Source organism: Procambarus clarkii, chromosome 22 (assembly GCF_040958095.1).
Source record: "Procambarus clarkii isolate CNS0578487 chromosome 22, FALCON_Pclarkii_2.0, whole genome shotgun sequence".
Classification (NCBI taxonomy): Eukaryota; Metazoa; Arthropoda; class Malacostraca; order Decapoda; family Cambaridae; genus Procambarus; species Procambarus clarkii.
This window is the reverse complement of record NC_091171.1, coordinates 44,594,161-44,621,327: the sequence shown is the minus strand read 5'-3', so window position 1 is coordinate 44,621,327 and position 27,167 is coordinate 44,594,161. Positions and strand designations below refer to the sequence as shown.

Here is a 27,167-nt window from a genome sequence, read left to right as displayed (position 1 = left end):
TTAACCACAATCACCCCTATACCTGTTGTTGCTTTAGATTCAGCTACTCGTAACAAAATGTTCCAAGCAGGACGGGCTATAATGAGCCAGTAGTGGATTTGCCTGGCCCAGGAGATGTGCACGACCTGACCCCATACCTATAACCTCCCTTCAATATTCTGTCTTCTCACCCTAAGTAGGCGTTACTGCCGCCTCGGCCTCGCCCTGGCTTCAAGTGGGGGGGTCCCTAGAAAGAACTAATGTGGCCCTCTAAATCGCAACGTTTCAAATGCCTCTCCATTCGAACCGCTCCGTGAGAATACCTCATTTACCATTCAAATCTAAACGCACCTAAGTGTTTTTTTAATCGCCTCGTATAACACACTGTCACCGTAAGAATTACATCTTTGTCAATGTCAACAGTGCTAGCTTATGCAGTCAAATTATAAAGCAAAGTGTAAGGTATCTATCTGCAATCTATCTAGAAGGGGTTTTATGGAGGAGTATGGCGGTGTGTGGCACTCCACCAGACAGGCAGGACGGCGCTCCAAGCAATTGTCCCGAGCCTTGATTCACATTTCCACTATTTCCGATCCAGTGGAGTTTATTTTTATTTCTTATTTTATAACAATATCCATTGTTATACACAGTAGAGAGAAGCAAAGAAGTTAGGAGGCGATCACTAACGCATAGGCCAGTCCTAGAGGGAAGGCCCGCCATCTTGGTCAAAAGTTGGCGGTGGCGGGAGAAAAAATGGTGATGGCAAGAGGCGTGGAGGGCGTTCCTGGCGCTCCTCACACACTCGTCCGCTCCACCTTCCTGCCGTCACCTGTCCACCACCACCACCACGCTATACCTCACTCCCTAGCATGCCAAGCCCTACTCTGCGCAACGCTTCCACCAACCACTATACCAGATATGCTGTATTCCAATCACCGAAATTTGCACCAAAGATACGAAAGATAGTATGAAATAAGTCTTAAAAAAATTACTACTGGTAACAGGAAGCCTGTTAGGCTTATTGATATCCTGATATAAAGGAGGGCGCAGCTGTCGCCACCCATCCAGCTACTGGCCACACCACTGGGCCCCACAACTTTTCTACACACTGCCAACCTTTCGTATGCTGTATTTCACCTCTAAATACTGTCATACATTTAGTACAGACTTTTAATTGATATACATTTATGGCCCTTATTCCAAAATGACCCGTAATAATTTTTCAGTCTTAAAAAACAAAAATCAGTGTAATGCACAACTATCTAGCACTGTAGGTAGTTATTTTATTTGCCAAAACCCTGACGACCTCCATAACCAAATGTAAGTCATACTTCACACTGCGACCAGTGACAACTACGAACAAGACAAATAACTGAATAATTCCCTGACTATTACAACTTTTCTGAAACTTCTGTTTTACCATTTTTTTCATTCTCCCGCTTTAAATTATTTCAATAATCTATCCTCATAGCCCATAAGGTAAATCAATCCTGCTCAAGGCACGTGCTAGAAAGCTCATTCAGAAGCTTTCCTGCTCTTGAGACATGGTCTCCTCTTGGCTTTAGCTGTAAGGTCTTGGTCTTATACCTGGCCTATATTCTATATGACTACAATTTCGTATACGATAACCAGTCATATATACAACCCAACCAAATCAAAACGATAACCTTAAAAGTTATCTCAAGACAAGCCTAGCGCCAGGCTAGATTTGAGGAGTAGAACTCTCTGAAGAACTCACTTCAGGTATATTCCAGGCATAACACTAAAAGTTTCCACCCAGCTTTCCCCCGAAGGCACTCTTATAATAACCGACTACCACAAAATAGAGTAACAGGCTATTTCATCCAATCACATACTGCATGCTTCATTGTACAGTACCTACCCAAATGTAAGAATGTGGAAATATTTTGTCCCAACATAGAATACAGTTTAGTCAGAGATTTAAGATTACAAGGCTTGCTCATAGCCGTCTACCATTCATACACACAATTTCTTCTATGGTATCTGAATATTTTACCATTTATCATGTCAGCATATTTTTCACATCAGCAAATAACATTTACCATGCTAGAAATACATAATGAAGTTTTAGCCTCTAGTTATTAATTTAATACAGCACAATACTGTATAAAGATATATATATATATAAATTGGGTATATACCCAAAGAATTTATATGTATGTGGGTATATATTGTATGCAAAACTTTGGAACAAAAACATCTTATACATTATAGTCTCTCCATCAAAATCTGGATCATATCATTCCTAATTCAATTCACGTTAATTTGAAATCTAAGTGTGAAATCTTAATTTTTCTTAAGTTTGCATCTTTTGGGGTTATTTGTTATCAAATTTTTGTCATAATTTTTTCTTATAGCAAGTGATACAATACAGTATGTACATGTTCATGCACATTTAGACACAAATAACAATCATTGGTAAACAGCATCATCTAAATCCTCATACTTAGCTTTCAATGTTTCGACCATTCACTTTCCACTACCGTTTCCTATTTCATTCACAAATTATATGACTGGCTTCCTTTATCTTTTGTCAAACAGCACTAGTGCTACAGTATTACGACATGATAATGACGGATCAAACTCGACTCACTAAAGGAAATTTTTTTTATAGAAATTACATTATGTTATTAACTGACAATCTGGTTGTCACCACTGCCCTCTCCAGAATCCAAAATTTATTTCTTCTAGAAATATGAATTTCAACATGGGAAATTCAGTGGAAGGGAAGTGATTCACTATTTAGCAGGAGCCAACATAGGCCTCGGCCTTGTAAAAGTGCACTGTACAGATATAAGCTAGAATATTTTTTACAAATCGGTGTGCCTAAGAAAAATACCACTTGTGATCACTTTAGAATTTAAAGTACATAAAGAGCAGTAAGCAAAATAATGTATTTAGAGGCAAGTCAAATAATTTTTTATACCAAGTCGAAAGAGATTTTTAAAAGGAGGGACACAGAAAATGTATATAACTGGAAGACAGACCCACTTGCATACCAGGCAACTGCCCTACAACAATCAGCATTGGTCAGAATAAACTCGATATGTCCATGCATAATGGACCTGCCAGAAAAGTCCCAGAAAAGTCTCATAGTCAAACTATCCTAAATAGAGTAACCTCATTCATCTTTGCCAACATACAAGGACTAAAAACAAGAACAAAAAACAAAGTACCATTCATAAATGGCCTCCTCACTGAGTCAAATGCAGTATTTGGAGCTTTCACAGAACAACCCGTCCTCTTAAAAATAACGTCACTTTTCGCTCACATGCGCGCTATGGCCAAATTTGGACGTACAGTAATTTGAAATGAAATCGACTCACAAAAGTGACGTACTGTTTCGTTTTCTGTTTGAGTTGTCCGGCTTACTCGGGAAGCTTAGAAAAGGAAACTTTCCATTAACGTTTTTCATACAGTTTTGAAACTTTGAAAATTTCCTGCCCACCTAATCTACCAGAGGACCCAAAACTTACTGTTCTTGAAAAAAAAAAATTAAAATAAATTTGGGATTTTTTTTTCATTTTCAAATTACGTCCATATTCAGCCATACGGGTAAACTGCCAAAGGCAACGTTCTTTTTAAGAGGACAGGTTGCACAGAAACCCATGCAAGGGAATTCTTGGGCAGTGAGATCTGAATACCAGGATATAATTTATACAGGTATGATAGGGTAATTAGGTCACATGGAAGAGTGGGTCTGTATATTAAGGAAGACCTTGTTTGCTCGGAGCTCCTTAACTCTACAAATGAGGTGGTAGAGGTACAGTAGAGGGAGTAAAAATAGAGAAAATAAACTTAGTTATTATTCTAATACACGTATATAAACTGCCAGACGCAACAGCTGAGGAATTCACAGAACAGATAAACAAAATAGAGAATAGCCTCGATAATTTGGCAAACCCAATACCCTATATCTTTCTAGGTGACTTCAACTTGCCTAATTTAAGATAGAGAATAGCAAACAATAATATTATACCAGGAAATCTATTGGGACATAACCAACCTCAAATTAAGAGAACTGGTTAGATTGTGACAAATTTTCACTCAACCAGCAGATATCAGAACCAATTAGAAAAGAAAATATTCTAGATCTAGTCTTCACAAACAATGAAGACAATCAGGGACATTACTATCTAAATACCACATACTCAGATCACAAGCTCATTGAAATGCAAACTACAGTACTATCAATACTCAAAATAGACCTAAAACAATTATCATGCGAGAGGGGTTATTCAGTAAATTCAATTTTAATAATAAAAGGAGACTAGGAGAAAATAAACAGGGAACTTACAAACATTCCATGGGAAACTGTTTTAAGTAATAAAAATCCTACACAAGGAATAGAAAAACTAATGTCGGAAGCATATAAAGTTTGTCTGAAACATGTTTCTTTGAGGAAAGCCAGAAGAGGTCCAACATATAAACAGAACACAGACGACACTACAAAAGAAGAAGGAAAAAAAGGTAATGCTTAAGCAGACACGACTTTCACTACAAAGAAGGAATAATTTAAATGGGGAGATTGAAGAAATCGAGCAGAGAAACACTCATATCAGAAGAAAGGCAACTACAACAGAAAGCAATTCAAGAAATAAAGAAAAACTTAAAACTATTTCTTCACACATGTGAAATTAAAAGCAAAGACCACTGCCAGTATTGGACCTATTTGTACAAGTGAAGGTTCATACACAGAGGATGACAAAGAAATTAGTGAAATCCTAAAAGAAGCAGTATGAGGACATGTTTAGCACTCCGATAAACAGCATGAAAGTGGAAGATCCGGACAACTTCTTTATGCACGATATCCAAATCCCCTGTAAATATAACTGATATCAACACAAGTGTGTGGCAGATTTTGAAAGAAAATTGACAATATGCCCATGCACTCAGGCCCGGGTCCAGACTCATGGAATTAAATATTTATAAAGAAATGCAAAGTGCCAGTAGTACAGGTACTCAGTATTAGTGTAGAGGAAGAGCTTCGACATTGGGGGAGATACCAGATGCGCTTAAAGCACCAGACATAACCCCTTCACACAAGGGAGGGAACAAAGCATTGGCAAAGAATTATAAATCAGTTGCACTAACGTCCCCACATAAAAGTATTTCAGAGTGATCAGGAGCCCGGTCACCAGTTTCATGGAGACCAATGACCTCCACAACCCAGGCTAGCATGGATTTAGAGCGGGAAGATCATGCCTCTCAATTACTTGACCACAACGACAAAGTCCCTGAGGCACTAGAAGAAAAACAGAATGCAGATGTGGTATATATGGATTTTGCAAAGGCATTCGATAAATGTGACCATGGAGTGATAGCACACAAAATGAGGTCAATGGGAATAATTGGTAAAGTAGGACGCTGGATACTTAATTTTCATTCGAACAGAACACAGTACCCACCCAGTTTTTTGAGGTCAACCAACCTCAATGAGGTCAACCATATAAAATTGAGTCCAAGTGCGGTTAAAAGCTCTGTATGTCAGGATACAGTCCTTGCACCACTGATTTTCCTTATTCTCATATCAGATATAGACAAAAATACAAGTCACAGAGCTGCATATCATTCTTTGCAGATGACACAAAAATCAGTATGAAAATTACCTATGCTGAAGACATTGAAAAACTACAAGCAGATATTAATAAAAAATTTTGACTGGGCAACAGAAAATAACATGTTTAACATTGATAAATTCCAGGTACTCAGGTACACTAAAAATGAGGACCTTAAACATAATACAGAGTACAAAACACAATCGAATCTGTCCATAGTAGGAAAGCAGCATGTAAAGGATTTGGGAATAATGATGTCTGACAACCTAACGTTTTGGGATCATAACCAAACAAATATTGCATCAGCCAGAAAAATGATATGATGGATTACGAGAACAGTCACTGAGAACAAAGTCACTGAGGCATTAGAAGAAAAACAGAATGCTGATGTGATATACACGGACTTCGCAAAGGCTTTCGATAAATGTGACCATGGCGTGATAGCACACAAAATGAAGTCAATGGGAATAACCGGTAAAGTAGGACGCAGGATACTCAATTTTCTGTCAAACAGGACTCAGCGAGTAACGGTCAACCATATAAAATCTAGTCCAAGTGCAGTTAAAAGCTCTGTACCTCAGGGTACAGTCCTTGCACCGCTGCTTTTCCTTATTCTCATATCAGATATAGACAAAAATACAAGTCACAGCTTCGTATCATCCTTTGCAGATGACACAAAAATCAGTATGAAAATTACCTCGGCTGAAGACATTGAAAAACTTCAAGCTGATATTAATAAAGTTTTCGACTGGGCATCAGAAAATAACATGATGTTTAACAGTGATAAATTCCAGGTACTCAGGTACGGTAAAAATGAGGACCTTAAACATAATTCAGAGTACAAAACACAATCAAATGTACCCATAGTAGGAAAACAGCATGTAAAGGATTTGGGAATAATAATGTCTGACGACCTAACGTTTAAGGAGCATAACCAAGCAAATATTGCGACAACCAGAAAAATGAAAGGATGGATTACGAGAACTTTCAAATCCAGGGATCCCATCACAATGGTTGTACTCTTCAAGGCACTTGTGTTGTCCCGTCTTGAGGACATGTTTACATGAGGACATGTACTGCTCAGTACTCACTTCCCCCTTCAGAGCAGGAAAGATTGCTGAAATAGAGGGAATACAGAGAACATATACGGCACGCATAGACGCAATAAAGCACCTAAATTATTGGGATCATCTCAAAGCCCTCCAAATGTACTCACTAGAAAGAAGACGATAGAGATCTCAAATAATATACACCTGGAAGATACTGGAGGGCCAAGTACCAAATGTACACAGAAAAATAACAACGTACTGGAGTGAACGATATGGAAGAAAATGTAGAATAGAACCAGTGAAGAGCAGAGGTGCCATAGGCACAATCAGAGAACACTGTATAAATATCAGAGGTCCGCGGTTGTTCAACGTCCTCCCAGCAAGCATAAGAAATATTGCTGGAACAACCATGGACATCTTCAAGAGGAAACTAGATATATTCCTCCAAGGAGTGCCGGACCAACCGGGCTGTGGTGGGTATGTGGGCCTGCGGGCCGCTCCAAGCAACAGCCTAGTGGACCAAACTCTCACAAGTCAAGCCTGGCCTCGGGCCAGGCTTGGGGAGTAGAAGAACTCCCAGAACCCCATCAACCAGGTATCAACCAGGTATCAGTCAAATCCAGGGATCTCATCACAATGGTTGTACTATTCAAATCACTTGTACTGTCCCATCTGGAGTACTGCTCAGTCCTCACTTCGCATTCCAAAACAAACCCCTATTCTGGTGAAAATTGCTACCTAAAGCCAAACTAGTGGATAGAACTCAACAGAAAACAAGGAAACTAGTATGACGTCATACGTCAATGCGCCGCTGTCTGCGCAGCTCCCCCCTCCCCGGGAGGGGGAAGGGGGAGCCCCAGACCTCCCACGCCGGCTATCCACCCATCAGTTCTGAGGCTGGATGTCAAAACACGCGAAAAAACGCCGACCGGAGGGAGGAAGGGTTGCCGGGGAGCCTCCGGGTCTCACCCAGAAAATGGCGTTTCATTACATTCAACGCTGGTTTTCTGGGGGGAGCCCCGTCGGCTCCCCGGAGCTAACTACCCACAGAGAAAGGTCAAAGGGACAGAACCAGGAGGCGAACACCACGCACCCCCCAAGGAGGCGAGACAACTGGCAGCAAACGCCAACCCAAGGCGCCACAGCCCCGAAAAGTCCCGGGAACAACACGAGAACAACGAGCAGCAAGGCCCCTGCACGAACACCAAAAATCCATGCCCGAAGGACCGCAAGGCCACGTCACCCAGACGGCAGCGAGAGCAGCGAAACCACGAACGCCACAGGCATGAGGGAAGAACACAGGCAGCTTAGCCGCAAGAACACGGCTGACCACCCGGGACACTATCACCCGCGAACCGGGAAGAACAGAACCGGATCAACGCAAAACGCGCTCCGGACCCAAACACCCTGGCACGCAAACAACAGCGGAGGGCCGCCACTGAACACAAAAACGACACACCCCCGGCCCGACCAACGAAGCACCAACAAACCCTGGACCCCTCCAGAACGCAGCAGCCCCACCCCGCGCCAGAAAAGATGGAGACTGCTGCCACCGAACAACCAAAACGCTAAAACCGAAGGAGCAAGAAAACTCAGCGACTCAACCCCCAGAGGCAAAGAAAAAAGGAAAGAGCCGACGAAAAAACACACCGGAACCGAAGGGGCACTACCAACCGAGGAGGAGAAAGAGCACGCTGACCAGAGACCAGGATGGTGCAAGCGGCGCACGAACAGGCCGGAGGTGAAACGACGCACAAGACAGCTGACTAACGGTGCAGAAGCAACACCAAAACCGAAAGCAAGCTGAAGCGGCTCCGCCCGCGCCGCACGAAAAGAGGCGACAGTATGTGGCAAGACGACGGCCCCCAACCCCCACCAGAAAACCAAGCCGGGAGTAAACCAAGCTAACAAGAGTAACCACCTAAGAAGGGACAGTAAAAGGAAGGACCGCCAAAATACCCCACACTGCCGCCAAGAGAAGCACGCAGGTGGGACACCTACCACGAAACCACCCGACCACCAACCGGAGGCGAGACCGCGAGGCAGAACATATGCAGCCCCGACAAGGCCCCTTCGAGCCCAGGAAAAGGCGGAGCCGCGGGAAGATCTTGGGCGCGACCACCGAAACCCAGGCGGCACAAGGAGATGGATCGTCTGCCGAACATAAAAACTCCCCAAAGCATGCAAGCCCGCCAGGAGTTCAGAAACGACGGGTCCGACGCGAGACATCGCAAGACCCCCAAAAAAACCAACCGGCAGGGCAAGCTAGGAAACCAAAGAAGGCGGAAGGGTCGCCGCCACAACAGTGCCCGAACCAAGGGGTACGAACAACTGCAATAGATCGAGACAAGGAAGCACATCACAGGATACAGGCTGACAAACGCCTAAGAACACACGCAGAACACCCCTGCTGCAGAGGAGGCAGGAAGAAAGAGCAGAAGCACAAAAACCCCAGGATAACAACCAGGGGTGGACAATCAGGCAGGGACAGAAAAACCCCCACGCAATCCCCAGGCACAAAATGGCAGCAAAGTGCCACTCCACAACCGGACACAGGAACAAGGACACGCCACCGTGAAACACAGTACCAATGCACACATGCAGCAGCAGCAACAGGCACTACTGCAACATGCAACATGTAAATAGCAACTCCCTTCTGCAAAGGCAGAGAACGGAGCAGGCAGACCCCAGACAGGGCCAACGGAGACACGACAAAACCCCGCAGGCCCAGAAACCTGCACCAGGCGACCGACGGCGGAGAAAACCCCGCTCGATACCTGCTGGATGAGGTACTGGGAGCTCTTTCACACCTCGAGCCCGGCCCAAGGCCAGGCTAGACCGGCCAGAGGGTGGCCCACCAGGCAGCTGCTAGGAGCAGTCCACCGGCCCACATACCCCCACAACCAGGACGGGCCGGAACTGCCATACGAAAACAGGCTAGTGCGCCCTGGAAGTCCACGGACGAACCAGCAAGAAGGCTTATGCTTGCAAGTAGGTCGTGTAACAAGCACAGACCTCTGATGGTAATACAGTGTTCCCCAAATGTGCCAATAGCACCACTGCACTCCACTGGTACTATCCCGCAAATTCTACCAGATAGGCGGGACCCAAGAGCCAGAGCTCAAATCCTGCAAGCACAGCCAGGAGCCTTACCAGGTGAGTACAGAACCAACCCTACAACCCCCACACCTCACAACATTAAAAAAGGAGGGTCCCCTGAATGACTCCAGCATGGGTTGGACATGCACATGAGGGGGGGACAGGAAGGGTTGAAAAAGGGAGTCACTGGTGTGCGAACAGTCTCAGTCGTACAAAAATATACCTAAATAAAGATAGGTATATAAACAACTCCGCATCCAGCGCCTGGCCAAAAGACGCCAGACCGCAGAAACTCACCTGGCGAACAGTGGCACGAACTTGACACGACTCAACCGTGCCCAGAAGAACCAGGGAGCACCGCCAGGTGAAGACGCCAGAGCCGGACCCTGCCGGACCCGCAGGAGAGCAGGGAGAGGCGAAGGAGGCGGTCCACACCCGTGACACAGGGAAAACCGTGGTGTCCTCCCCACAACTGGGAACCAGGACACCCCCGGCGCGAAGGGGCACATTCCGCAGCCAGGGAGAAGAACGAGAGGCGAAGCACTGTAGCAAAAAGGGCGCAAAACACCAGCACTGAAACACCGCCCAGACCAAAGCAAACTCCACGGCGCATGCGCACAACACGCTGGCCGAACCGCACACCCTCTCTGCGGGAAGGCGCCAGCCAGGACTACTGCACGAGAAAAGTAGACAAAAGAGGAAGCAGGAACAATAAAACCGGCCAAAGAAGCAAAGAGCCCAAAAAGGAACCCAACCGGGCGACAAGCAGCCCAACAGGGCGACAAGTAGCCCAACAGGGCGACAAGGACGAGGAGCCGACAGACGTTCCAATAATGCGGGAAGTAGCGAAAAACCTTCCCGTACCCTCGAGAACACAGAAGCCAACACTAGTCCCGAAGGCACATGAAGGCGCAGGCGCACCCGAGATCAGAAGTCACGCAGAACCCCATTGAACGGGGAAACATGACGAAAACACCGTCCCAAAAAGGGGTGGGAGGAAACATCCACCCACAGGATGGAACCAACCGACTCAAAGGCCAAGCAACCGAGCCCGGGGAGGGGCCGACGCCCAACAGCACGTACGGCGAGTGGGGAGGAAAGACCCCACTCCGCGTAACCACAAGCCCCGCCTAGAGGGGGATAAAAAACCCCACGGGGCCAAGGCCCCCCAAGTCAGCCCCGGGAACCGACACGACAGGCCCCGGGGCCGAGCCATTCCCCCAAAGCCCCGGCCGTACCAGAAAACCGGGGCAGCCGTGAAAACACTAAGGAAGGGAGCCCACTGGCAGACTCATACAACACGGCTGGAGGAACAGGCTCAAATGCCCCCGTCACTACCCCGGAAGGGGAAGTCCCCGAGACTGCCCGAATCTCAACACCACCAAAAACCTCGCCCCCCCGAACCTACATACGGTAAGGAACCGGATGCAGGCAGGAAGGGTGATCCAGGGGAAAGACAAGGGGGCGTGGATGGAACCGAAGCAACCAACACCCCCAAGTCCCAAAACGAACCACAACGGGGCAGCCCCGGGGCTCCCGGGGAGGAAACCACGAGAACGTTGCCACCACCAAGGCTCAAGTGCAATGCCCCTGCTGCCCGCACCCGCTTCGTTAGCACAACTGTGTAACCAAGCCACAACGAGCAACCAAACTCGCAGGACTCCGGGTCGAAGGTGTCACCGACCCCACAGGCAGCAGACGGAGGCAAAACAGAGTCACCCAGAGACAAAGGGTGAGAGCAACCCTTAAACTCGCTGGAAGCGAGGGGGGGACTCTGGGGTCACATCCATCGGACCCGCGCGCCCCCAGGGGTTTCCCAGGGTCCCGAGCGTTTACTATAAGCGGACTCGCGCTCAGGTAATCCCAGGCAGGGTACTGCTAACCGGCACCCAAAGCTACCAAACAACTTTCTAAGAGCTGAACCCCCGGGACGTGTACACTCACGGGGACCTAGCAGGGGGTACCACCAGAAAATACTCAGAACACAAGGGGCAAGAACGAAGGCAGACCCCCCCCCCCCCCCCCACCAGGTAGATAAACAAAAAGAAAAAGAAAACCCTGCAAGAGGACAGCGTACCCAAGCGGAACAGAGCCAGCCGCTATGATTGGTAAAGACAAGCTGCACAGTACCCTGCGCCCCACCAGTGCAAAAAACTGCCCCTTACTCTAAGGCGAACAAGGGAGACAGAACACCCGAGCACACAAAGAGCGGCCGAAAACCAAGCAGTAAACGGCCAAGCAGGGGCAGGACCCAAGGAACTTGTGGAAGGTGGCCCCAAGCCCCAAGGGCAGTACTTACAGGGCACCTAGGGAAGGGAACCCTAGGCGCATGCAGCCCGAGTACTGGAGAATCACTCCCGGCTCACGCACCACCTAGAAAACAGACACCACACTCTAAGTACAGTGCTGAAAGTGCCGAAGAACTGATGGGTGGATAGCCGGCGTGGGAGGTCTGGGGCTCCCCCTTCCCCCTCCCGGGGAGGGGGGAGCTGCGCAGACAGCGGCGTGGTGACGTATGACGTCATACTAGTTTCCTTGTTTTCTGTTGAGTTCTATCCACTAGTTCGGCTTTAGGTAGCAATTTTCACCAGAATAGGGGTTTGTTTTGGAATGCTTACCTTTCTGGATGCTTGACCCGGTCGATGGCAGACATAGAATGCTTCCAACCACACAGGGGTTTCTATAGGCCATTGCTCCCCTTGCCTCTCTGAGGGGGCCAGGTTCTGGCCGTGGTCCCCGGTAGGCCCTAGAACTCCATACACATGACTGATGCCAAAGTCTGACATTAGCATATCAGCCGGTAAAGCTCCGGGGAGCCGACGGGGCTCCCCCCAGAAAAAGGCACGTATTTTAAAGCTAGTCCCATAATAATAGAGCAATAACTGGAATTTTAACAAATATTTTAATTCTGGAAGCTCATCATCACAAAATTAATTATATTTTTCCAGTGTTCTAACAAAAATTTTTGTGGTACATCTTTCATTTTGGTATCAAATTGTTCGCGACGTAAATGCGCGCATTTTAAAACTAGTCCCACCATAATAGCATAATAATTAGAATTTTAACAAATATTTAAAAATTTTGACCAAAAGCCTATTTATAATCATACAAGTGTTCGGACATCAAGTTTCATGTTACATCTTTCATTTTGGTATCAAATTATGCACATTCTAAAGGCGCTTATTTTGATACTACCCCGAGGTCGATTGGATAAAAAATGAATTTTATACAAATATTTTTTGTAGTGGACGCAAGTCCGGTCCAAAGTTACCGATAGTGTTAAAATTTCTCAAGGGGAAAAAATTGGGATTGTCCTTTATCTCTCGTATAGCTTTCTGTTCTAATTTAATTTCTTCAGTCTGGTATGATTGCTTTAGTTTCTGCTCTATTTCATCAATCCTTGTTAAAATTATTTTTCTCGTTGGTATAGTCATGTCTGCTTAACCTCTGCACAGCACCATCCGACGTAACTCGGGGAATGAGCGGTGCGCCACCTGACTCGAGGGTGGTGTATGAAACTATGTGCATATGAAAAAGCCAATGACTTTTTCATGTGGAGTGGCTTTTCACTCAGCCATGATCAGTGTCACTGGATATTCAAAAGGTGCTAAATATCACTGAAAATGAGAACAAAAACACACAAGGCAAGTGATATCAAAAGCATAAGATTCACCAAGGAATTTTTTTCCATGGACAAATGTCCTCGAGGGACGTCAGGAAAGCAAGACATACGAATGTCCTGAAAATCATAACATTCCATAAAGAGGTGCACAATACAAATTGCATCGTAAGTGGGACGATGCAATTTGGACAGTAAGGAGCAACGAGGCATTACGTTGAATGTCCACGAGTTGAGCATGTACAGTATGGGCAATACATATCTAACCAAAGCCATTTCTCATCATTTATTAGGGTGGATTGAGTATTCAGTTTGTTACCAGTAACCTCAAACCAGTGACCCTGCCAGCAGTTGCAGGTTGCAGAAAAAATGAGTCTGAAGATGTCTGAATAAGGAATGCCTTTTTTAGAAATAGGACAAGAGCAGACAGCCTCCTTAGAGGCAGTGTCCACACATTCATTTAATAAGGTAATACCAATGTGGTTGAGAACCCAGCAAAACTCAGCTGTTTTAAATCTGCTGGAGATTAGAAATAGCCAATGTTGAATTCTAACTGCTACAAGGTGCATAGAGTTACATGCCTCCAGGGCTATGAGGACACTGCTGGAGTCAACCACAGAAGTACACTAAGAATGTGACATGCCCATGAGGAACTGAAAAATGTCACTGCTTGGTAAGGTTTTCAATTCATTTCAGGGTTTCATCAATAATTAACCACTTTCCTTTTGCCGGCTGCAGCATACTAAAACTGCTACTTAACACTATCGTGCCCCGTGCATGCGCACCTCCAACTTGGAGGTCACGCCCCCGGCGTGTGTACAAGCGTGTGGGCAAGGGCGCGGCGACATTTAAATGTGTACACTCATTTCAGTTTTCTCACCTTAATTCTCGTGCTACATCGTTCGTTTTGGTATCATTGTATTCACAATTAAATTCCCTAAAGGTGTATAGGCATTTAATGTACAAAAACTCGGCATGCCTCCCCACAGGAAAGCTTAAAGATACCCATGAACGAGCACCAATTGGCACACCGCAACTTAATGTGTATACTCGTTCAGTTTGATAACATCAATTTTCGGGTTACGTCTTTCATTTTGGTATCAAATTGTTCACAATATAAAGGAACATATTTTAAAACTAGTCCCATAATAATAGAGCAATAACTGGAATTTTAACAAATATTTTAATTTTGGAAGCTCATCACAAAATTATTTATATCTTTCCAGTGTTCTGACAAGATGGGTATGGGGTGCATAATAAATGAACTAAACTAAAAAAACTAACTGACAAATGTTTGTGTTACATCTTTCATTTTGGTATCAAATTGTTTGCAATGTAAAGGCGCACATTTTAAATCTAGTCCCAAAATAACAGCACAATAAATAGAATTTTAACAAATATTTTAAAATTTTGACCAAAAATGTATTTATAACCTTTCAAGTGTTCCGACATCAAGTTTTGTGTTACATCTTTCATTTTGGTATCAAATTGTGGGCACTCTAACGGCGCTTATTTTGAAGCTATCTCGAAGTCGATCGGATAAAAAATGAATTTTATGCAAATATTTTTGTATTGGACGCGAGCACTGTCCACGGCTAGGACTCTTAAGATAAAAAAAAAAAAAGGAAGTGATCAGTGTCCAAAGCGAGCAATAGTGTTAATTAATATCTTTCATAGCAAAGTGAAGTGAAATAAAAGCAAAACAATTCTCTAAGTTACTATGGATCTCCTTTCGGTGTAACACTATAAAACACATGTATTTGTGAAATGAGAGGGAATGCAATAAGTCTTTTTCACCAGTCTCCTAGCCAAAGGCCTCTCTTTTTACTAAATACAGTACTAGTATATCACATAAATCGCCATTTTTACAAGATGGAAACGTACAAATATTCAACTGTTCTAGGTTACAGTATTTTAGAAATAATAATAATTCACAGAGGGGGCAAAGTAATTTGGTTAGGTCATTTTGTTAATTTGACCAATGAGTACAATATTGTCCTCTTAAACCCATGTAAATTAATTTATTTTAGCCAAGCATGCCTTAAGATAATAGAAAATATCTAAATAAGTATTTCTTAGGATATTCTGTACAATACAGTAGGATCTTGCTCAAATGGATCACAGTGAAAATTAATATTTGCCAGGCCAGAAAGAATTGGCTAACAAATTCTTAGGGGACTAGAATAGTGTACTGTACTCAGTTCACCAAGCTTTCTTGATGGCCAAATACTGGCCTGTACAATATCTTAAAATTCTAGCTTAACAGTTAATAAAAATGCAACAAAATCTTGACCACTAAAACAGCTTGAGCAGTGGGGTCTATTTTGGAAGAAATTACAGCGGGTTTTCTCTTGGAAGTGGCTAGCTTTGATGAATTCTGCTAAGCAGAGGCTGTAATTTGCCTCTGGATATGGCAGAAATAATATTCAGAAGAAAGGTCATGAGACCTTATGTACTTTAATATCAATTGGATCAGGTTTCCATGATATCCCATGAGAAATCTTGAGTAAGTTACCCTGTAGTGATTCCGGGGGTTAAGGTCCCAGCGGCCTGGTCCGAGACCAGGCAAAACAAAGTTTTGGTTAGGAGTTTTAACAATTTACCTAAAAAAAAAAGGACTCTACCTTGGAAAGAGAGAATCTTTATATTTTTGGTAAAAATTACTGGGACTTCACAGGCATGCCATGCCATCACACCTAGCTGGATTTTGTTTTTAATCCCCAAAATGCAAATAGGAAATGGCCAAAAAATCTACAACTTTTCTAGTTTGGCAAACTAGAAAAACTTCTTGCCATCTGGCAAGACATCAGGACATCGATACCAGATGCAAGGGGTTGCTGACCAGTAGTACAAAACTCTTGTGTTAGTCTTGGATGCTTTTGTTCCTGATTTCACTTATTAACATTGTGCAGTGTTTGTGTTAACTATTTATGTACACAAAATTGAGAAAGGTACCTCAAGACTTTTTAACACACTACATACATTCGTGACATATCTAGCCAGCCTCTTACAAGTGAGAACTAAATAAACACCTCCAAAAAATACCTAAAAACCTGGTTGTGATTCAAACATCAGACTGCAAAAAGCAGTATCTAACAGGCTGGAAAACCAACAACTAGAAAGCCAAGTCAGACATGGCCACAGAACACCAATTCCCAGAACTAACACAAAATAAGGTAGGCTTAGTGTACTAAGTAAATCCTGGCACAGTTCAGTGGAAGGATCTTGCAACTCACTACAGTACTCTACAGTGATTCTGTCTGGGAATGTCATTCAGGCTGGTTGACCAGACCACCAACCAAGAAGCCTAGTCAGAGACCAGGCCACAAGGACATTACTCTCCAGAACCAACAACAGGTAGCCACAGATTCAAACGATTAGTAAAGGCCAATTCATTATTTGACAATAAAAGAAGGCCAGAGTCCACGATACCATTATTGCATAGTAACCCATTACAAAATGAGATCCAATATTTTTTCCATTAGTTATAATCACAGTATTGTAATATTGATATACTGTACACACTAAGCAATAACAATTGTCAAATGACAATAATTGCAGTGGCCCAGGTGATTAACATTGAGGTTACTTACAGTAGTTCCAGACTAGGCTGGATTGGATCCAGTCCAAGCAGGGACCAGAAACAGTAAAAACCATTACCATTCAATCTGAATTGAACAAATAATTTCTAATGAAAAAATGTTTGTTCCTAACAAATGTGAAATACAGTACCAAAAACATTTCACAACTGGCCAAAAGACAAACATATTTCAATATTAGAATGGTAATATAGTACAGCAATATAAATTAGCATGAAATCCTATTTATCTTTCTGCAAAAATTATCATGAAAGAAAGACAAAAAATAGCTATACAGGCATACTTAATGAATGGGAGCACATCTGCAACCATTGAGAACAGACTTGTACACTGCATGCCGTATGTACATGACTGAACCAAGACAAATATATTAATTTTTCAAATGGAAAGTATCATGAAAGAAAGGATACAGTGCATCAAGTGTTGAGACATCATATAAGTTTAAATTCTTGGTGCTCTTTGAGTTAGTTTTCTTCTCCTTGGCTAGCTGATCGCGTTCAAAGTGATCGAGGCGATCCAGTGTGAGGGAATCGTAACCATTGCTACTGGCAAAGGATATCCAGCAGGCAGCAATGCCCTCGCCATCCACGCCATACTGAGAACACAGTTCCAAGCCTGGGGACCAAGACATTGTTTCAAGTTATTAAAACCGGTATACAAATGAGTAGGTGTGTTAGCAAGAAACATAAAACAAATACAGTACATAATGAATATTTAGGAATCCTAAGTCAGCCATATTGCAATGTAAAAATCCTTATAAATATTATCTAAATTAGATTGTACAAGAAAATAAAATCAATATAATCATAAGTGTGAATGAATAAGAGGTGTTAATGACATTGTTTGCAATAATGCACTATAATGGGACAAAATTAAAATTTACTATCTGCAAGAAATATCAATAAATTCCAAACGTGAGCCACATGGAGAACCAAATCTTGAGAATCCAGAAGATATGCAGGGATCAGACCCTAAAGAAGAAAGGACGAAAGAAACCCAACACGATTCAAAATAATGACCCATTGGGAAGTAGTTGGAAGAGCCGGAGAAGAGAGCCAGGAAGGAAATGAGCCAATCAAATAGCCTGTCCCATTGCCACAAACTCATAAATCATACTGCATGCCCAAAGAACCTGAGAAGTATGGCAAACACTCGCAACAAAATCACAACCCAGGACTGAAAGAGCAAGATACACGGGTGAGAGAGGATGAAGACACCAGAGGACAACCCCGAGAAGTCAGAGGGCAACCCAGCAAAGCTGATGATGGGCCAATGGCGCTCACCCAACATTTGTGGCAGTGGTGAAAGACTATACTGGAGGAACCAGAACAATGCCTAGAGCCTAATCCCGCCCAGAGGCGGACACCACAAAGCCAAAAACTCTGGCTTATGCACAAGTGCACAACTGCTGAGAAATTCAGAGCCTCACCAATACCATACAGACAAGAATCTGTAGGCTGAGCAGAGCTGCCACCACAGGGACCATACCCTGTGGTTTGGTCCCTGTGGTATGGTTTGCATACCCTGGCTTGCAAACCATGGTGTGGTTGCATGCCAGGGTGCTGCAAGCCAGCAACATGCAGATTGACTGGGAACACAAACCGGCCAAGACAAGACAAAATAGACAAGAACACAACCTATAGAACTGTATCATCCTTTGCAGATGACACTAGGATCTTCATGAGAGTAGGCAACATAGAGGACATGGCAAACCTCCAGTCAGATGTAGATCAGGTCTTTCTATGGGCTACAGAAAATAATATGGTATTTAACGTCTTTCTATGGGCTACAGAAAATAATATGGTATTTAACGAAGATAAGTTCCAGCTCATGTGCTATGGAAAAAATGAAAATTTAAAAACGGAAACCACGTACAAAACTCAGGCAAATCATAACATAGAACGTAAAGGCAATGTAAAGGATCTGGGTATACTAATGTCGGAAGACCTTACCTTTAAAGAACACAATAAAGTATCCGTCACAACTGCAAGAAAAATGACAGGTTGGATAACAAGAACTTTTCACACTAGAGATGCTATACCGATGATGACACTTTTCAAAACGCTTGTGCTCTCTAGAGTGGAGTACTGCTGCACAATGACAGCCCCTTTCAAAGCTGGAGAAATTGCTGACCTGGAGAGCGTGCATAGATCCTTTACTGCTAGAATTCACTCAGTAAAACACCTAAACTATTGGAACCGACTAAAGAGCCTAAATCTGTACTCCCTTGAGCGCAGGCGGGAGATACATAATAATTTACACGTGGAAAATATTAGAGGGGCTGGTCCCAAACCTGCACACAGAAATAACATCACATGAGACCAGAAGACATGGCAGGATGAGCAAAATACCCCCGTTGAAAAGCGGAGGTGCAACAGGTACTCTGAGAGAGAACTCTATCAACATCAGAGGCCCGAGACTGTTCAACACGCTTCCGCTACACCTAAGGGGCACAACTGGCAATCCCCTCACAGTGTTCAAGAGAGAACTGGATAAGCACCTCCAAAGGATACCTGATCAACCAGGCTGTGACTCATACGTCAGGCTGCGAGCAGCCGCGTCCAACAGCCTGGTTGATCAGTCCAGCAACCAGGAGGCCTGGTCGACGACCGGGCCGCGGGGACGCTAAGCCCCGGAAGCACCTCAAGGTAACCTCAAGGTAGGCCAGTTGTCAAGGTAGGGCAAAGCATCGATATCTGAAAAAAATGCTGCCAGGTAAATAAAATATTACCCTGGGTAACCTGGGAAGAACCAAGGAGCCTGAATTAACCCAAAAAGGAGAACCCGAAAGCAGGAAGCCCGAAGCCCCTCAACAAACCCTAACTAGGCCCCAAACCTAGGATGAGCATACCTGGAGAGGGTTTTAGTAGTACTGTAGTTCTACTCCCGGAACAGAAACGTGTGGAACATGTCAACAGAGATTCAGACACTATTCAGAAAAACTGTCTGCTACACCTGGACTGTACCTGTTGCGAGTTCTGAGAGTTCTACTTCAATCCCAACTGGGGTCAGACTTGACAAAGATAACTTGGTCTAATAAGCTGTTTGGAGTGGCCCACAGGCCCATATATCCAATACAAGTCAGTTAATTGGGCACTTACATCAGACCTGAGCTAGAGTAGTCATGCTAAAGGCCAGACCCTGAAAAAAAGCAGGTAAGACCATACCACAGGGCCGTCAAGTCCTGCAAAGTTACCGGGAATAACCGGGCCACACAGTAAAAAGATGTGGAGTCCAATTAAGAGGCAATGACCAAAAGGAATCACAGAAGAAACCACGCCCAAGAACACAAACTGGAGGGGCCAAGTACTACTACTACCCAGGAAAGACTACCTGGGGAAATTACCCAGAAAAGTCGCAAAGCACACACTCGCAACAGAACAAACACTGTAAAAGAAGCCAACTGAGAGACTAGAATGAAGTGAGTGCAGCCTAAAAAAAACATGAAAAACAGCACCTCAGGAAAATGGAACAAAACCTGGGAGGCAGATTGAAGAGTATGAATCAAGCCAAAATGAAAGCATAGGCATACAAGCTAGATGTGCCAAAGTACAGAGCCACGTGGGGTAAAGCCTCTGAAAACCACACCACAGCCACAACACCCAGCACCGAAGACAGAACATCCAGGGAACCCCTGAATACGACAACAGGTCAACCACAGCCAAGATGCAGGAAATGGACAGTCAAGTGAATACAGGATTCATGAACCTCTGCAGCCACAGTTCCAGAAACACAGCTGCACAAGGATGTAACAGCTGCTACAGCTGTTGTAACATGCCCAAAACTTGGGGCAGAACTGGAACAAGCAAGCACAGCTTCAGCAGTGCAAATGAGACAGCTCAAGATACTGTAACTTGAGACTGTCCACCTCACACCACTCAAGCACATGGGTATGGCAAAGGTCGGGCAATGACCCCAAGAAACGGAATGAGTTGCTTGCATGCCAGGATGAAGCAGGAACCTCATAACTTATAAGGCAGAAAAAACCCCACACTCAAACAGCAAGAAAAAAAAAATGGTCAGGCACATTTCCTTTTGCCTGATGCCTCTGTTCACCTAACAGCAAACAGGTACCTGGGAGTTTGCCAACAGCAGTGGGTTGTATCCTGGGAAAAGTTAGTAATACCAACCTAGGTAGGCCTTGATAAGCCTAAATACAGATTCCCTGTCCTGGACAACTGGAATTAAGCCCCAAAGTTCAACCCAACAATAACAATGATAATTCCATTTGTCAGGAAAAGGAAGCCTGTACTCACCTAGTAAGAAAACATGTACACAGATTTACTTGAGTGTACTGTATACATCTACAGATAACCACCTACAAAATTTTCAGGGGAATTGACAGGGTGGACAAAGACAAACTCTTTAACATGGGCAGAACACGAACTAGGGGACACAGGTGGAAACTTTGTACCCAAATGAGCCACAGAGACGTTAGAAAGAATTTTCTGAATGTCAGAGTAGTTAACAGATGGCATGAATTAAGCAGTGATGTGGTGGAGGCTGACTCCATACACAGTTTCAAATGTAGATATGATAAGAGCCCAATAGGCTCAGGAATCTGTACACCAGTTGATTGATGGTCGAGAAGCGGGACCAAAGAGCCAAAGCTCAACCCCCGCAAACACAACCAGTTGAATACAACTAGGCGAGTACATACATGCTTCAGGTGTGTATCCAGGTCCCCAAAAGGTCAAACTACTGACCTTCCTCAGGACGCAACTCCACAACAGTTGCCAGACTCTTGGGGACCTATTTACTACTAGGTGAACAGTGGCATTAGTTAAAAGAACACGTCCTCCCAACCATTCCTTTCCCGCCCAGGAATCGAACCCCGATTATGTCGACAACGAAGCCAACTATACTCAGTCGACACGAGTTCACAAAACCTCACATAACCCACCCTATCATACACACAAAACATTGTATGAAGTACAGCGTGGCTGTACGAAACTTATTACATATGAAACACATCGGAAAAAAAGGTAGACGTTATATACAAAACAAGAGGAGAAAACGGCAGTGTGAAACACACCGTCACCACTGGACCCCTGATCCCTCTAGCCACCCTCCCGGGGTCACCCCACACCCGCCTACACCACTTACATCTCTCCACCAGCTCATTATCCCCCAGCGCCACGCCGAAGGTCTCAAAATCCTCGACGATCTGCTCGGCGGTGGACATGGCTCTCGACCCCTCGGGAGGCACTCACGTTTCCCGCGCTGGGATCAGCTGTTCACCCAGGCCCTCATCCCCGGCTCCTCCAGCCTCTCTATCCCTCCCCAGCTGCCCCTGCGTCCCTCCGGCACCTGCAGGATAGATAACACTTACGCTGGGGCTCGGTGGAGGGACGGGAGAGCGGCGACGGATTCAGCAACAAGTGGTCCCCCAAGTTTTGGGGACGAGATTATGGCCGCCGATACAAACAAAGGAAGATGGTTCTTTTTCGCCGTGCTTGGGGATTTTACTCTGATACGAGTGAGAAAAATATTTATTGTTTCGCAGTTAAGCTGCTTTGTATAAGAATCCATAGATTTTATCCGTTGCTTGATAATTTATGCAGCTTCTTTGCGAATTTGGAAACAATTTTCTTCCGGGATTGTTGAGAGGAAAAAGGGCAGTCATCGGAAAACATTCCTAAGTAAATATATAACAATAATTAATCAGCTTAATTATACCACTACCGAAGAGTTATAATCATAATTAAGTATTTAGCTTACCAAATGTTGCTTTCGAGTGTTTTAACCAAAATAAATAAATATAGAGAATATGCGTGACGTGTACGTAGGCCTAATAGTTTTTTATTAATTAACAAGCTTAAGTACCTGAATTTACCTAAGAGCAACTACCACTTGTGCCCTCGACGAGAACAGGAAGTCGGCAGCTTGTCGAAGATCTCCCTATTTGCCTTGATGTCTGTGTACACAGCAATGTGCTGCTACCCCATCCTTTATTTTTACTATTAGTGTCTGCAAAATCGAGCTATTAGCTCTAACTAACAAATGTATTTTATCTACTACAGATATTCCTCTCTAACACACACACAGAAACGCGCGCTCACACATCCCAAGGAAGTAGCCCACAGCAGCTATCTAACTCCCAAGTACCTATTTTTTCAGGTGTTAGGTCAACAGGGGCATCAGAGTGAAAGAAACTGCCCAATTGTTTCCGCCTCCGCCGGGAGTCGAACCAGGGCCCTTAGGACTACGACCCCCAAGCGCTCTCCATTCAGCTGCGAGGGCCACTATGAAAGATTACAGAGTATAGATCAAAAGCTGGCTATGCATTCATACACACCACTGGGTATGGTAACACGCAGAACACTTTTTACATCTGTATTAGACTCATTTCAGGACCTAGGTTTAGTCATCTCAGCAGAGAAAACAAAGATACTAAATGTTGACCAGACCACACACTAGTAGGACGGACCGAAACGTCGTCGTCCCTTCACCTTCTAGTGTGTGGTCTGGTCAACATACTTTAGCCACGTTATTGTGACTCATCGCCTACAAGATACTAAATCGGCGCCCTTCCAGGCAGGGAGGAGCTGTTCACAAGATGCAGCAACTGTATGATGGCTCTCAGCTTGACTATGTAAACGGAGCTCTCAAGGCAATGTAGGTTGACCCAAATATCAGAGTAACAAGGTTATCGTGAATAATCGAACTCAATTACGGGCTCACCATAACCCATGCTACATGGACATTTCGTTCTGAGTAGCTAAATCTAAAACAACAACAACTCTCAGGGCTGTTGCAGGTTATTACTCAGGCTATGGTGCTAATGTCAGAATTGTCAAAATGATGTATCTAGCATACATCAGATCTTTAGTGGATTATGCTGCACCTGTTTGTTTTGATGCCTGAAAAAAAGTTTGGAAGGCTTGAAAAATTGCAGAACGAAGCCTTAAGGATAATCCTTGGGTGCCCTCGTACCACAAAGATACTTAACATGAAAAAGAAACTTAATATTCCGAGCGTTGTTGATCGTATTACTGAAATTAACTTTCAAATTGGTATAAAAATGCTTAGGCTAGCTCATCCTAACCCTTGCACAGAAGCCCCTCCAAGCAAAATTTCTTTATTGAAGGTCAACATTGTTCCATATCGATAACTAAAACTGGAACTGAATTTAGAATGTATCTAATTTATAATTTGTACCAGGAGATACAACAACGGCACTTTCCTGCACCTTGGGAGATTGCACCCTTTCCAATTTTAATCTCTCTCTTTCCATCCAAGAAGCAAATTATAGATCAGCCCAAGCTTCGTCTTGAGGCAAAGCTCAACACCTTAAGCCATATTGATGCTCTGTCCACAGAGGATTCTCTCTCTCAAATCATATACACTGATGGTCCCCTACACCGCCCCATGGGTGCAGCTGGAAGTGCAGATGTCCTGACAATGGGTGATGGCTTATATTTTGAGTGGGGAGGCCGTATAAACAACTGGGCCTCTACCCTTCAGACTGAACTATTTGCCTTGCTTCTTGCACTGAAGTGTGTACAAGTCTCCAAACTTGATACATTAATTGTAAGTAACTCTTTATCATCCTTAATTGCTGTAACAGACATAACTGTAACATGCTCGTGTCTGAAGCTAGACACAAATACAACTAAATTATTAATGATGGTAACAGAGTTCATTTTATGTGGACTCCATCTCCTGTTGGCCTCTGAATGCATAATAGAGTTGATAAGTTAGCCAAAGAATTTACCTTTAAAGGAGAAAGTGAGTATAACCTTGGATTGTCAATAAGCAGTCTGTATAGTATACACCAAAAACTTCAACAAAATCTTGTAGATCTGAGGCAAAGTGAAATCGACACCAGTAATTCCATCTATCATCATACTATCAAGCAAGAGGAGCCACGCATCTATGGATCATCCAATAACATCAGCAGACTTCTAGATGTTACTACGGCTCTGCTTAGACTCGGTTACAAGTATCTCTGGGAATTCTCATTATCTACTGATGTAGACCTGACCAAATGTAAACTGTGTCAACAAAATTATTCGCACACTTTCCGTCACTATGTGATGGAGTGCGAAAAGATACGTGAATTCAGAGACAATTCTATAACCAATGTTCCAGAGATATGTAAATATTTAATTCAAAATGATCTGCTACCAGAAATCTTAGCCAGATATCCCCAGTTTGCTAACTGTATATAGTAACTAAGTGACTGTAACCTATCCACCGCTGCCCACTGGATGGGGGGCGGTGTGCAGGACAAATATATCAGTTATGACACTAGGCTCTCCACATATGTCAGTTGCTTAATTTAGAAACTGTACTTATGGTTGATCTCGAGCCCATTGTTGATGTAACGATGTGTATTGAATTTTGTAACTAATTCATCAAGATTGTAACTTGCTTAGCTAAATGAATTGTGGGTTCAGTCCCTGAGCCCATTATGTGCCTCTGTAACCCTTTCCACTACCGCCCACAGGATGGGTATGGGGTGAATAATATATGAACTAAATGCAGGCGATGAGTCACAATAACGTGGCTGAAGTATGTTGACCAGACCACACACTAGAAATTGAAGGGACGACGACGTTTCGGTCCGTCCTGGACCATTCTCAAGTCGATTGTGTCCAAATAAATCGACTTGAGAATGGTCCAGGACGGACCGAAACGTCGTCGTCCCTTCAATTTCTAGTGTGTGGTCTGGTCAATATGAACTAAACTAAAGCGTTCATCAAATAACCATCTCAAAGAATGACTATAGTCATACAAATATAGAATCAACAAAAAATATTAATCTAGTCTACTAGCCTACACTAGCAAAGTCTGGGTAGAGCACTAGAATATCTTCCTATATTTGTGAGTATATGAAGTAGTTACGGAGCTCAAATTATCTCTTGCCATTTAGTCTACCTTACCTTGAGGTTTCTTTGAGGTGCTTCCGGGGCTTAGCGTCCTCGCGGCCCGGTCGTCGACCAGGCCTCCTGGTTGCTGGACTGATCAACCAGGCTGTTGGACGCGGCTGCTCGCAGCCTGACGTATGAGTCACAGCCTGGTTGATCAGGTATCCTTTGGAGGTGCTTATCCAGTTCTCTCTTGAACACTGTGAGGGGTCGGCCAGTTATGCCCCTTATGTGTAGCGGAAGCCTGTTGAACAGTCTCGGGCTTCTGATGTTTATAGAGTTCTCTCAGAGTACCTGTTGCACCTCTGCTTTTCAATGCTTTTGGTCTGAAGTCATTTATAACAGGGCACTAACAAATATATATTATATATATATATATATATATATATATATATATATATATATATATATATATATATATATATATATATATATATATATATATATATATATATATATATATATATATATATATATATATATATATATATATATATATATATATATATATATATATATGTCGTACTTAGTAGCCAGAACTCACTTCTCAGCCTACTATGCAAGGCCTGATTTGCCTAATAAGCCTAGTTTTCATGAATTAATGTTTTTTCGACAACCTAACCTACCTAACCTGACCTAACCTAACGTTTTCGGCTACCTAACCTAACCTAACCTATAGAGATAGGTTAGGTTAGGTTAGGTAGGGTTGGTTAGGTTCGGTCATATATCTACGTTAATTTTAACTCCAATAAAAAAAAATTGACCTCATACATTATGAAATGGGTAGCTTTATCATTTCATAAGAAAAAAATTAGAGAAAATATATTAATTCAGTAAAACTTGGCTTATTAGGCAAATTGGGCCTCGCATAGTAGGCTGAGAAGTGAGTTCTGGCTACTAGGTACGACATATATATATATATATATATATGTCGTACCTAGTAGCCAGAACTCACTTCTCAGCCTATTATGCAAGGCCCGATTTGCCTAATAAGCCAAGTTTTCATGAATTAATTGTTTTTCGACTACCTAACCTACCTAACCTAACCTAACCTACCTTTTTGGGCTACCTAACCAAACCTAACCTATAAAGATAGGTTAGGTTAGGTTAGGTAGGGTTGGTTAGGTTCGGTCATATATCTACGTTAATTTTAACTCCAATAAAAAAAATATACCTCATACATAATTAAATGGGTAGCTTTATCATTTCATAAGAAAAAAATTAGAAAAAATATATTAATTCAGGAAAACTTGGCTTATTAGGCAAATCGGGCCTTGCATAGTAGGCCAAAAAGTGAGTTCTGGCTACTAGGTACGACATATATATATATATATATATATATATATATATATATATATATATATATATAT

The 27,167-nt window shown here is 43.4% G+C and overlaps 1 protein-coding gene across 1 annotated transcript in view; it reads right to left on the bottom strand.

Annotated features, from left to right (window-relative positions):
- PolA2 (DNA polymerase alpha subunit B) overlaps positions 1 to 22,226 on the bottom strand; it is a 59,566-nt gene extending 37,340 nt beyond the window's left edge. The window contains exons 1-2 of the mRNA XM_045744879.2: positions 22,031 to 22,226; positions 17,335 to 17,539 (exon numbers count right to left, since the gene is read on the bottom strand). Coding sequence (XP_045600835.2) covers positions 17,335 to 17,539; positions 22,031 to 22,109 — 284 coding nt within the window. The 5' untranslated portion in view covers positions 22,110 to 22,226. The remainder of the gene's footprint in view (positions 1 to 17,334; positions 17,540 to 22,030) is intronic.
- Positions 22,227 to 27,167: the final 4,941 nt, after the last annotated feature.